Below are 11,583 nucleotides of genomic sequence, written 5' to 3'. Positions count from 1 at the left end.
AATCAGCGCCGCGCTCGCGCGCGGGGGCGGGCGCTGCTGGTCCAACGGCGGCGCTCGGGCGCGGCCCGGGCCGTGACGGACGCTGTGACGAGCCCCGCCTCTGGCGCTGACGACAGCCAATGGAACGAGGTGGGAGGCGGGACTACGCGGGGTTTCAGCCAATGAGCGCCGGGGGCGTGGCGCAGAGCTCGCGGCCTGGCACGGACGGCGGACGCGGCGCAGGTGCGGGCGGGGGGCGCGGGCGGGGCGGGCCCGGAGCGGCCCCGGGGCGGCCCCGGGGGTCCCCGGGCGGCTGCGGACCCCGGGCGATCCCCACGGCACCCCCCAGAGCTCGCCCCGAGCGGCCCGGGGGGTCCCGCCCCCAGCAGGCCCCGTGCCCGGTGCGGGGGGGGGGGGGGATCGCACGGGTTCGGCCCCGGGGGTCTCCGCCCGGTTCTAACGGGAGGATGGGGCGGGATCAGGGGGGATCGGGGCGGTGGCGGGCGGGGGGAGCGCCGGGGCAGCGCCGTTGGGGGTGCAGGAAGCAGCGGGTAAAGGTCGCTCGGAGCTGGCCAGGGGCGGCAGCGGCGAAAGCGAAAGCGGCGCTGGGGGCGGGGAGGGCCCCGGGCCCGGGTCCTGCCGCCGGCCCGGGCCCCGCGCTCCGCCGGTCCCGCTGTACCGACCCGGCTGTCACTGGGGCCGGAGGGGTGGCACCCCCGTGGGGGCTGTCAGACCTCTGTCACACACCCCCGCGGCCGCCACACCCCGCCGGGGACTGTCCCCATGGCCGCCCCTCCTCCTTTGCTTTGCCCTCTGACCTCTGGTGGCACCAGCCCAGGGGTGGCAGCGGTCCAGTGTCACCCGTGTCGCTGTCCCAGGGCTGGGCTGTAACCTGTGCCCCCCTGGTGTGGCAGGAGCGGGTTCCTCTCCTGGAGCCTCCCCTCCGCCAGGGGGGCTGTTTGAAGCCCCCATCCTGTCCCCATCGGGCCCTGCTCGGTCCCCTCTGTCCCTTGGGGACACCTGGCTCGTGCCACCGGCCGGGCAGGTCGGGCTCCGGCAGGTGCCAGAGGGGACAGAGCCGGCCGAGCCGGCTGGACGAGGAGGAGGAGGAGGAAGAGGAGGAGGAGGCCCTGCCGGGAGCCTCCCGCTGCCAGAGCCACCTCTGGGGACGTCATTACGGGCACTAATAGTCACCTGGCACAAAGACATTTCCAGCTGCCAGCAGCGCTCCCGCGGCACCGGGCGCTCCTCAGGGGCTCCCCTGGCCTCACCACAGCCCCACTGCTGCATCCCCGAGCGCTTCCCCGGCCTTGCAACAGCCCTGCAACACCCCGGGCCCCCCCAAGCCTTGCAACAGCCGGCGGTGCTTGCACCAGCTGGACAAAAAAGGCTCCGGAACCCCGGCGGCTCCTGCCGCTCACTCCGCAGCTCCTGGGCACCCACTCGGCTCCTGGGGGAGGTTTGGGAGCTTTGGGTGGGCTCAGGATCCGTCCTGACCGCTCTTCCCCTGGCAGTTTGCAGCCCTGTGGAGCGGCCGTGGGCCCATCCCAGCCCGGCACCATGAACGTCTTCGACCGCAGCATCAACTTCGACGCCCTCTTCAAGTTCTCCCACATGTGAGTGACACACGGGCAGGGCAGGGGGCTCGGGGGGCAGTGCCAGCCCTGCCTGCCCCCCTCACCACCCCCTCCCTCCTCCCCCACAGCTCGGCCTCCACCCAGGAGCACCTGAAGAGGGTCTATGGCAGCTTTGCCATCTGCATGTTCGTGGCAGCTGCGGGCGCCTACATCAATGTGGTGACCCACCTGCTCCAGGTGAGGGGCTGCAGGTGGCACCCCCAGCCCTGCAGCACCCGGGCAGTGCCCAGGCGAGGCAATGCCCAGCCCTCATGTGTCTTTCCCTCTCCCAGTTTGGGCTCCTGACTGGCCTGGGCTCACTGGGGCTGATGCTTTGGCTCACGGCCACCCCACACAGCCGTGAGACCGAGCACAAGCGGCTGGGGATGCTGGTTGGCTTCGCCTTCCTCACAGGTAGGTGGGCACTGGGAATATCCCCCACATCCCTTGGGACCCCAAATCCTGCAGAGGGGCCGGGTGAAGCCCCCCAGAGTGGCTCTGGTGACACCCAGTTCTGTCCTTCCAGGCATCAATCTGGGACCTCTCCTGCAAATGTGCATTGCCATCAACCCCAGGTAGGAGACACCCCCACAGAGGGTCCTGTGGGGACCTCCAGCTGCCACACAGATCCTGTCCCCCCCTGATTGCCCCCCTCAGCTGGCCCCAAAACCCTCTGACCCCTTCTCTGTGCCCCCCAGCATCATCCCCACCGCCTTCCTGGGCACTGCCACCATCTTCGCCTGCTTCTCCCTGAGCGCCCTGTACGCCCGGCGCCGCAGCTACCTCTACCTGGGAGGTGAGAGGGGCTTTGGGGGGGACTCCTGAGGGGCTGGGGGCTCCCTCTGGGTGCTGGGGGCTCCCCAGACCTGCCCCTGACTCCCTGCCCTCACCCCACAGGTTTCCTTCTCTCCGGCTGCTCCCTGATGTTTCTCTCCTCCCTGATCAACGCCTTCGTGAGATCCACCTGGCTCTTCACGGTGAGTGCCCTGCTGCCTGCTGAGGACGGACAGACAGACAGACAGACAGGTGACACGGGCAGGGGACTGTCCCCACCTGACGCCCCTCTCTCCCCCGCAGGCCAACCTGTACGTGGCGCTGATGATCATGTGCGCCTTCGTGCTCTTCGACACGCAGCTCATCATCGAGAAGGCGGAGAGCGGGGACAAGGATTACATCTGGTGGGTGCTGGGGACACGGCGGGGGGTGACACGGGGGGCAGGGTGGCCCCTCTGAGCATCCCTCCCTCCCTTTCTCCCCCAGGCACTGCGTTGATCTCTTCCTGGACTTTGTCAACATTTTCCGGGAGCTCCTGATGATCCTGGGCATGTCCGAGGTGGGTGAGGAGGGCAGAGCAGGGGGGCAGAGCTGCCCCATGGTGTGGGGGGGACACAGGGACAGAGCTCAGGGTGACCGTGGCCACTTTTCCTCTTGCAGAACAAGAAGAAGGAGAAGAAGTGAAGCAGCTCTGGGCCGAGGCGGAGCCACCCCTGTGTCCCCATGTCCTCTCCTGTCCCTCTGTCATTAAAGGGGCTGCGCTTTGCTGCCGAGGAAGCAGCCAGAAGCTTTCGCACCTCGTGGATTTTTCTCTTGTTCAGCTTTTTTTTTTTCTTTTTTTTTTTTTTTTGATTAAAAACCAGCCAATTCGTGGATCCCGCTGGAATTTGGCTCCCCCTGGTTACCCCCGGCCCGTGGCCCTCAGAGTGGTCACCCACGTGTCGTCTCTCCTTGGAGGTTTGTCCCCAGCCCCACCCGGGGTGTCACCCTTCCCCGGGAGGCTGTGAGGCCCCAAACCCAACCCCCGGGGGGGTTGTTGGTGGGACCCCCCCTGAGCCAAACTCTTTGGTGGAGCCTCCCCTTGAGCACCAGTGCCAAGAACCGAAGGTGTGCTGGGAGGGGGCCGTGGGGACACGGCGTTCCCAGCGCTCCCAGCCCCGCCATCTCCGCTCTTTGTACACCGGGATGATTCAATAAATCGCTCAGACTCCCAACTCTTCGTGCCCCTCTTTCCATCCCCCGTGTCCGTCTGTCTGTCCGTCCCACCCTCCCCAGGGCGCAGCAGGGGACACAGCGGCTGCACCATCACGTCTATAAATAACCCAGGCTGGGGGGGCGGCTTTATTGAGTTAAAAACCCATCGGCGGGGGCTGTACAGGGCCATAGCACCATCGGAGAGAGCCGGGAGAGGGAGCGGCGGGACGCCCCCGAGCCGGGCAGCACCCTCAGAGCGGGAGCGGGGAGCAGCGGGGACGGGGGGGTGGAAGACGCGGGAGCAGCGCCGGGGCCGCTCAGCCCTGGCTGCCGCAGGAGGAGAGGCTGTCGTAGAGAGAATCGCTGAGGGACTCGGAGTGTTCCAGCCCGGCGGGGCCGTGCCCGCCGTCCCGGGAGCGCGCCTCCGTGCTGCCCTCGTCCCCCACGTCCGAGGCGCTGGGGGTGCGGCTGCTGCTAGCGCTCAGCGCGGGGGGCAGGGGCGGGGGCGCCTCCGGGGATGCCCCCCGGTGCCCCGCCGGGCTGCACACGGGGGCCTGGGGAGGGACAGCGTGGGCAGGGGGCGATGCCTGTGCTAATGAACCCACAGCCATCGCTCTGTGCCCCCCCACCAAAATGTTAGGGGGTCTATTTAAATCCCCCCCCACCGCGGGGGACATGTGGGAAGTGATCACAGAACTCCCCCCACATCCTCTCCCCGTGGCTTCTCCATCCCCACAGCACGGGCAGGAGGGTCTGGGGTCCCCCTGCCAGAGTTTTGGGGTCCTGCTCCAGAGTTTCAGTGTCCTTACTCTGGAATTTTGAGGACCCCACCAAGGTTTTGGGGTCCTGTAACCTGCCCCCTATATTTTGGGGGTCCTATAACCGGCCCTTACCTGCACAGCCTGATGCAGCCCCTCCAGCCCCTCGGGGGGGCACACGAAGGGGTCAGCAGCACCGCAGGCTTTGGCGTTGGGGAAGGTCCAGTTCTTGCTCTGCTGGACGCGCCGCGGCTTCCTGGAGTCATCCCCGGTGTCTGTGGCAACAACGGGGGGCAGCGCTGACCTGCAGGGCCCCCACGGTCCCCCAGCTCCCCACCGAGCCCCCCTTGCACCCTAACGAGGGTGGGAGCACACCCGGCACGGAGGGGGGGACACCCACCTTGGGGTGCAGCGCGGTGGCCGTGCGAGCTGGGGGGCGCCGGGAGGCGGCAGCCCGGAGCTCCCCGGTGTTTCCCGGGCACCAGCAGCTCCTCGGCGCTGGGCACCTCCCGCTCCAGCGTCCGGGCCTTGCGCGGCACTTTGGTGACAGCGGCCGGCGCGGCCCCGGGCAGCGGCTCGGGGCGGCCCCGCGGTTTGGGGGTGCTCTTGGCGGGGACCCCGCCGTAGTCGGGGGGTGGGAAGGTGCCGATGCCGCTGTCCAGCGTCCGCGTCAGAGACCCGCAGGCTGCGGCACAAGGGAGGGGTCAGCGCCGGGGAGTTCGCTGTGGTGCCCCCTCTGTGCCCCAACCTCCCCATCGCCCCCTCACCAGCGAAATGCTGCGACGTCCCCGACTCGGACAAGCTCTCGTCGGACGGCAGCTCGTCCCGGAGCCCCACGTCGGGCACCTGCGGGGATGCAGAGGCTGGATGGCTGCGGGGTCCCCCCGGAGCCGAGGCCTGGGGGGCTGCAGGGGGGTCCTCACCTTGTCCGAGGGCTCCCGCAGGTGCCCCACGATGCCGTTGCGGGGCGGGCGGCAGAGCCGGGGTTCTTTGGCGTCGGGGGGGACCCTCCGGAGGTCACAAAGCTCCCGCTTGTGCTCCAGGCGGGTCTCGTAGGGGACGTCCTTCCCGTCCACCCTGGGGGGAGGCAACGATCAGGGGGGGGTCACCCCACCCTCACCCCTACCCCGAGGGGACCCAGGTGGGAGCTGACCTGTCCAGCAGCTGCTGCATGAAGGTCTCGGCCGTCACCTCCTGGTACATGACGGGGAGGGGGCCGGGGCCTCTCGGGGGCCCTCGGGGCCGCCCCTTCTCCAGCGCCAGTCCCTGCAGGAACGCGTGCTCCTCCCGCAGCGCCTTCCGCAGATCCTCCGCCTTCTCCATCAGCTTCGAGATGTTGAGGCTCTCAGCTTCCAGCTTGCGGGCAGCCAATTTCACCTCTCGGCGGAGGGGAGCGGGGGTCCCGGCCCACTCTCGCCCGCGCCCGCCGTCCCCCGCGCCGGCTCAGCGCCGGCAATTTGCTGCGCCTCAGCCCGAACCAGCTCGCCAGCCCGGCCGCCTTGCCCTTGGCCTCAGCGCCCGGCGCCCGCTCCTGCCCCTGCAGCCGCAGCACGTTCTCCTCGATGCCCTTCATCACCTTCTCCTCGATGGCCGAGTGCCCCGCCGGGCTCGGTGCCGGCCCCGCGGGCTCGGGCTCTGCCGGGGTTTTGCCCCCGCCGGCCTTGGCGCCCGCGGGCTCCTCGCCCCGCGGTGCCCCGGCTTTGCCCGCCTTGGTGGGCAGCTTGGTGGGGCTGCCGTGAGGGCTGCGGGAGGCCTTGGCGGGGGGCGTGGGGGGGGTCCGTGAGGGGGTCCGGCCGGCGCCGGGGCGCCCCTTGGCCCCTGCCTTGCCGGGGTCGCCCATGGAGCCGGAGGAGTAGCAGCGGGCCAGGGGCTCCGCGCCGTGCGCTGGCTCGGGGTGCTTCAGGCTGCCCCCCAAACCCCCCCGGGGCGGGGGGCGTAGCTCGGCCCCGTGGCCCCGCTCGGGCCGCCCCGGGCCGGGCTGTTCCCGGCCCTCAGCCCCCCGCAGCTTGCCCAGGGCGGCCAGGCGCTCCTTGAAGGGCAGGTAGCCCGGCTCGGGGGGCTTCTTGCCAGGGCGGCGGCAGGGGGCCGAGCCCCCCGTGCCACGGCGAGAGCTGGGGGGGGAGGCGGCCGCCCGCTCCCCACCGGCCGCGGGTCCCGGTGGCCCAGGGGGCTGCTCGACCGCCTCGAAGGTGCGGGGGAAGGCGGGGGGCTCGGCGGAGCCGGGCTCGGGGGCGGCATCAGGGGACGGGCGGCGGCTGAGCGCCGGTGAGGCCTCGGGGTGGGCGCCGCGGCAGGGGATCTTGGAGGGGTGGGCGAGCTGGGGGCTGAGGCGCAGCCCCCCGGGAGGGGGTGGCGGCAGTTTGAGCACCTTGGTGGGGGAGGGCAGGGCGTTGGGGACCCCCCCGGGTGAGAGCGGGGTGAAGCCCCCCTCCGGGCTCTCCTCGCCCGGCGTGTAGAGTCCCAGGAAGGCGGGGTGCTCCCCCCGCCGCTGCCGCGGGGGTCCCCCCGGGGCTTCGCCGTTGCGCCGGCAGCAGCCCCCGCCCTCACCTCGCAGCAGCCGCTCGGCCAGGGCGCTGAGCAGAGCCCCCCGGGGCGGCCCCCCTTCCTCTGGCGAGGAGCAGGGGCTGCCCTCGGGGCCCCGCCAGCCCCCCGCAGCCCCCGGCCCCCGCAGCGGGCACGGGGGCCAAGCCAGGGCTGCGCAGGGCTCGGGGGAGCCGGGGGAGGCCGGAGGGGGCCCCAAGAGCGGGTCTGTCTCCTCCAGCTTGCGCAGCACCTCCAGGATTTGGGCTTTCTTTTTGAAGAAGGGGGACAGGGCATCCAGGGGTGGGGCGCCAGGGCTGAGCCCGGGGCTGGCCGATGGCACTGGCGGCAGCACCTGTGGGGACCGGACACCATCACCCTGTGAGGACCTGGCACTGAGCCCCCTGGTACCAGAGAGGGACACTCTGGAAACACAGAGAAGGACATAACAGGCTTTGGGGTGGGGACACAATGGGGACAGGGACATCTGGGGCAATGGGGTTTGGAGGTAGACACATCACAGATGGAGGGGCTTGGGAAGGTGGACACCATGGACCTGGAGAGGTGACACCACAGGGACCACAGGGACAGGGATCCTGTTGAAAGTATGATGCCACAGGCACATGGATGGGGACACCACAGATCCAGGGAGGGGGACAGGATAGGACACTGTGGGCTTGGGAAGCCACATGTCACAGGTGACACCACATACTGGGAAAAGACCATGGGGAAGGGGGTCACAGCCCAGAGAGGGGGACACCAGGACAGGAAGGGGTTGGGGACACTGTACCCACCTCGGGCAGGGACAGACAGAGGCTGGGGAGCAGCGGGGGCTCAGCAGAGCCTGGCTGGGGGGTGACTGGGACTTCTAGGGGCACTGGCACCGCGGGCAGTGGCAGCTGGAGAGGAGAGAGATGCTGGGTTAAGCTCTGGGGGGGGGGCTCTGCCCCATGCCCGCCCCCCAGCCCCGATGCAGCCCCAGGCACACCTTGGGGAGGGACCCAGTGGAGAGCTGCAGCTTCTGCTGGAACAGGTCGCTCAGCACCTGGTTCTGCCGCTCCAGCTCGTAGACACGTTTCTTCAGCTTGATGCACTCCTCACGCAGGTCCTGGCAGGGGTGTGGGGGGTCAGCCAGGACCCCTGGAGCCCCTCAGCATCCTCCCAGCCCCCTGGCACCCCCCTGCCCCCCTGACACCCACCTTCTGGTTGAGCAGCGCCTGCACCACGTGGTTGGCAACCTGGGGAGGAGAGGGGAGGTCTGGGGTGGGGCACGGGGCACACACAACCTCACGCCCCAGCACACACGTGTACACGCGTGTACCACGTGTGTGGGAGCTCTCCAGTACCTCGTCCAGGCAGCGTTCATAGGTCTCCCGCTGGCTCTCATTGGCCTGGGCCAGGGCTGAGTTTTCTGCCTAGAACAGAGCAGGGACAGCTCAGGGGACATCCCCGTGGCACCAAGCAGACCCTCTGTCTCCTGGTGGGACACACGGCAGGAGCAGAGGCACACGAGGGCCATGGAAAGCTGGAAAGCGTAACCCATGACCACGGTGGGCTCCATGGCACTGGCCACGGCTGGCTCTTGGCACCAGCCACAGCTGCCCGGTGGTGCCGTGTCCTGGTGGTCCCTGCGTACCTCCAGCTCCCGCAGGCGCTGCAGCAGCTCATGGCTGGTGCCCGTCTCACCCAGCACCGCTGGGCTCCCGGCTCCAGGCGCCTCGGCCACGCTCTCCGACATCCCTGCTGCAGGGGACACGCATCACCGCGGGGTCCCTGCCGGCCCCTGGCCGTGCCACCCGGCCTGAGGCACCCGCAGGCCCTGCACAGCCCGGCCCTCTCTTACCTGGCTTCTGATGTCCCCAGCCCCGTCCCTGTGCGGTGTCACCTGCCAGGGAGAACCGGGCTGAGGAGGGGGATGGAGCCTCGAAAGCCCCCGAGGGCCGAGTGCTGACCCCACCGGCAGCAGGAGCCGCAGGGACCCCTCCTGCTGCCCCCCTCCTTCCCGCGGTACGGGGGAAGCTGCAGGATCGGCCCAGGGATGCACAGCACGCCCGGGACCGGGACCGGGACCAGCCCTGGGGCACCGGGATGTGCAGCACCGCTGGGACCGGCACCGGCATCAGCCCCGGGGCACCGGTGTGCCCCAAGGACCGGGACCGCCACCGGCACGGGGTCACGAGGATGCGCAGGACCACTGGGACCGGAATCGGCACCAGCCCCGGGGCACCGGGACGTGCAGCAGCGCCGGGGTACCGGGATATGCAGCACCCTCGTGGCTGACAGCGGCCCCGGGGCACCGAGATGCGCAGCCCCGGTGCACAGGATCCCCGGCGTCCACACGGGCCCCCCCAGCGCCGCACACCCCCCGCTCCACCCCGGGCTCCCCCCGCCGCCGGTGCCGCCGCGTCCCTGCGCTGAGCCCTGGCCCCGGCCCGTACTCACGCCCGGGGCTCCCGGCGGCTCCGCCAGGCTCGGTTCAGAGCGGCCCCGGGGCCGGTCCCGGCGACGGCGGCGTTTCCATCCCGGCCCGGCCCGGCCGCGCTATTGTTGGGAGGCGGCGGCGGCGGCTCCGCCTTCCCGCCGCGGCCGGGGAGGAGCCGGGATGGAGCCACCGCCTCCCCCGGTGCGCGGCTCCGCCAGCGCCAGCCCCGGCTCCGCTGGGGCCCCCGGGAGCGGCGGCACCGGCACATCGGGAATCATCCCGGGAGAGGAAGCACCGGGAATCCCCCCCCCGGCACCGGGCGGGACCCCCGGAGGGACAGGGCAGAGCACAGAGGGGTCCCCACAGGGCATCCCGCACCCTGTGGGTTCATTTCCCGGAGCCCCGGGACCCCTCGGGGAGCCCCCCGGGGCTGCAGTCGAGCCGGGACCCCCCGGCCGCGGCCTCCGCCCCCCGCCCCTCGAGGGTGAGGTTTGGAGTTTTGGGGTTCACACGGGGCCACGCGTCCCCGGTTCACCCGGACCCCGGCGGGGATGGGGGGGCTCGGCAGGACGGGCGAGACCGGAGGGGATGAGAGGAGGGTCTGGGGGCGATGCGGGGAGCAAGAAGAGGGTCTGGGGGTGATGGAGGGACAAGGGGAAGGGCTGGGGGCCACGGGCAGACCTCGCACGTGCTATCCCCGTCCCCTGCAGCCCGTGGGGTGAACCCACGCGGGTCCCTGTGGTCCCCATTGTCCCCGAGGTGCCCGCGGGCCCCTCGCCTGCCCCCCGCGCAGGAAGCGGCCCCGGGGCCGGCGGCTCCGGCTGCGTCACGGGGGGAAGTGAGGCTCTGTCTGGAGGGGAAGAGGAGCCCGCGGCCCCCCCAAGCCCCCGGCGGGGACAGCCGGGGGGGCCCCGACAGATGGACAGCGCGGCCATCCCCTCCCCCAGCGTGGGGCCCCGCGGGGGCAGCGCGAGGGTCCCTGTGGGGAGGGGGACACCCACCCAGAGCCCGTGTCCCCTCCCCAGTACCCCCCAGTCGCTCGGTGCCTGCTGCCCTGGGCACTGTGGGGACACGGCGTGGGGACACGGCGTGGGGACACGGCGTGGGGACACGGCGTGGGGACACGGCGTGGGGACACGGCACGTGCCCAAACCGCAGCCCAGGACGTGCCAGCGTGGCTGTGACAGGCTGGCCCTGGCCTGCCCCACACCAGGGTCCCCATGCCGAGCCCAGGGACAGGGGATGACAGCCCCGAGTGTCCCCAGCCCTGCTGAGCTGTTCTGGGGACAGCCAGGACACACTGGGGACAGTCCAGGGACAGCCAGGATGCACCAGGGACACCAAGGACACCCTGGGGACAGCCGGGAGACACCGGGGACAAGTGGGATGTGCTAGAGAAACAGCCTCGGGGTGCAGGGACACATCGAGGACAGCTGGGACTCGCAGGGACACGCAGGGACAGCCAGGGATGCGGTGGGGACACTGGGGACAGTCAGGATGTGGTGGGGACAACAGAGACACACGCAGGGGACAGCTGGGGTGTACTGGAGACACTGGGGACTGGCGGGTGGGATGAAAGGCAGTGGGGGACACCCCAGGGACACCTGGGAGGCAGTGGGGACACTGAGGACACCGCAGGGACAGTCAGGATGCAGTGGGAACACACCAGGAGCAGTCAGGATGCAGAGGGGACATCAGGAATACCCCAGGGACAGTCAGGATGCACTGGGGACAGCCAGGGTGCAATGGGGACACCGGGGACACCTCAGGGACAGCCGGGGTGCGAGGGGACACTGGGGACACACCAGGGATACTCAGGATGCACTGGTGACACTGGGGACAGCCAGAAGACACTGGGGACACCCCAGGGACAGCCAGGATGCAGTGGGGACACCTCAGAGACTGCCGGGATGCTCTGGGGACAGCGGGGACACCCCAGGACGCACCGGGGACAGCGGGGAGAGCCGAGGACACAACGGGGGGCACCGGGGACATGCGGAATACCCCCGACCGGCCCACCCCCGCCGTTCCCCGGGGCTCAACCCCCACCCTCCCACGGCACGATCCGGTGCCCGGAGGCCACGGATGCCCCCCCGCCTCCGGTGCCCCCGAGGAGCGCCCCGACCCCCCGGTCCCCCCGCCGCGGAGCGACCGGACTCACCGGGGGCTACGGCGGGGCCGGGACGGCATGGCCGGGGCTGGGACCGGGACCGGGGCGGGACCGGCGGCGGCGGTGACGTCATGGCTCCACCGGGCCGGCCCCGCCCTGCGCCCCCGCCGCCGCCAATCCGCGCCCCGGGCGCCCCCCCCGAATCCCCCC

The 11,583-nt window shown here is 71.0% G+C and overlaps 2 protein-coding genes across 3 annotated transcripts; one reads left to right on the top strand and one right to left on the bottom strand.

Annotated features, from left to right (window-relative positions):
- The first annotated feature begins 71 nt into the window (after positions 1–71).
- On the top strand, positions 72–3,583 carry TMBIM6 (transmembrane BAX inhibitor motif containing 6). Of its 2 annotated transcripts, none has more exons than XM_063425102.1 (10): positions 72–222; positions 1,494–1,595; positions 1,685–1,793; positions 1,889–2,009; positions 2,122–2,170; positions 2,294–2,391; positions 2,493–2,572; positions 2,673–2,773; positions 2,856–2,928; positions 3,030–3,583. In XM_063425102.1, exons 2-10 carry the CDS (start codon positions 1,540–1,542, stop codon positions 3,051–3,053), a joined length of 711 nt encoding a protein of 236 aa, XP_063281172.1. In that variant the 5' UTR covers positions 72–222; positions 1,494–1,539; the 3' UTR covers positions 3,054–3,583. The 2 variants fall into 2 exon arrangements, with proteins under 2 accessions (XP_063281172.1, XP_063281174.1); XM_063425104.1 differs by lacking the exon at positions 72–222 and adding an exon at positions 356–380.
- A 93-nt stretch (positions 3,584–3,676) lies between these two features.
- Positions 3,677–11,517, bottom strand: NCKAP5L (NCK associated protein 5 like). The gene is given in 14 exon segments (XM_063425097.1): positions 3,677–4,117; positions 4,457–4,596; positions 4,722–5,006; positions 5,089–5,167; positions 5,245–5,398; positions 5,475–5,755; positions 5,757–7,196; positions 7,636–7,740; positions 7,830–7,949; positions 8,041–8,079; positions 8,188–8,256; positions 8,478–8,584; positions 8,685–8,726; positions 11,425–11,517. Coding segments are annotated over 14 exon segments (3,180 nt in total). The 5' UTR covers positions 11,507–11,517; the 3' UTR covers positions 3,677–3,880.
- Positions 11,518–11,583: the final 66 nt, after the last annotated feature.

Source organism: Prinia subflava, unplaced genomic scaffold (genome assembly GCF_021018805.1).
Source record: "Prinia subflava isolate CZ2003 ecotype Zambia unplaced genomic scaffold, Cam_Psub_1.2 scaffold_53_NEW, whole genome shotgun sequence".
In the NCBI taxonomy this organism is placed as follows: Eukaryota; Metazoa; Chordata; class Aves; order Passeriformes; family Cisticolidae; genus Prinia; species Prinia subflava.
This window is presented reverse-complemented; position numbering and strand designations above follow the sequence as displayed.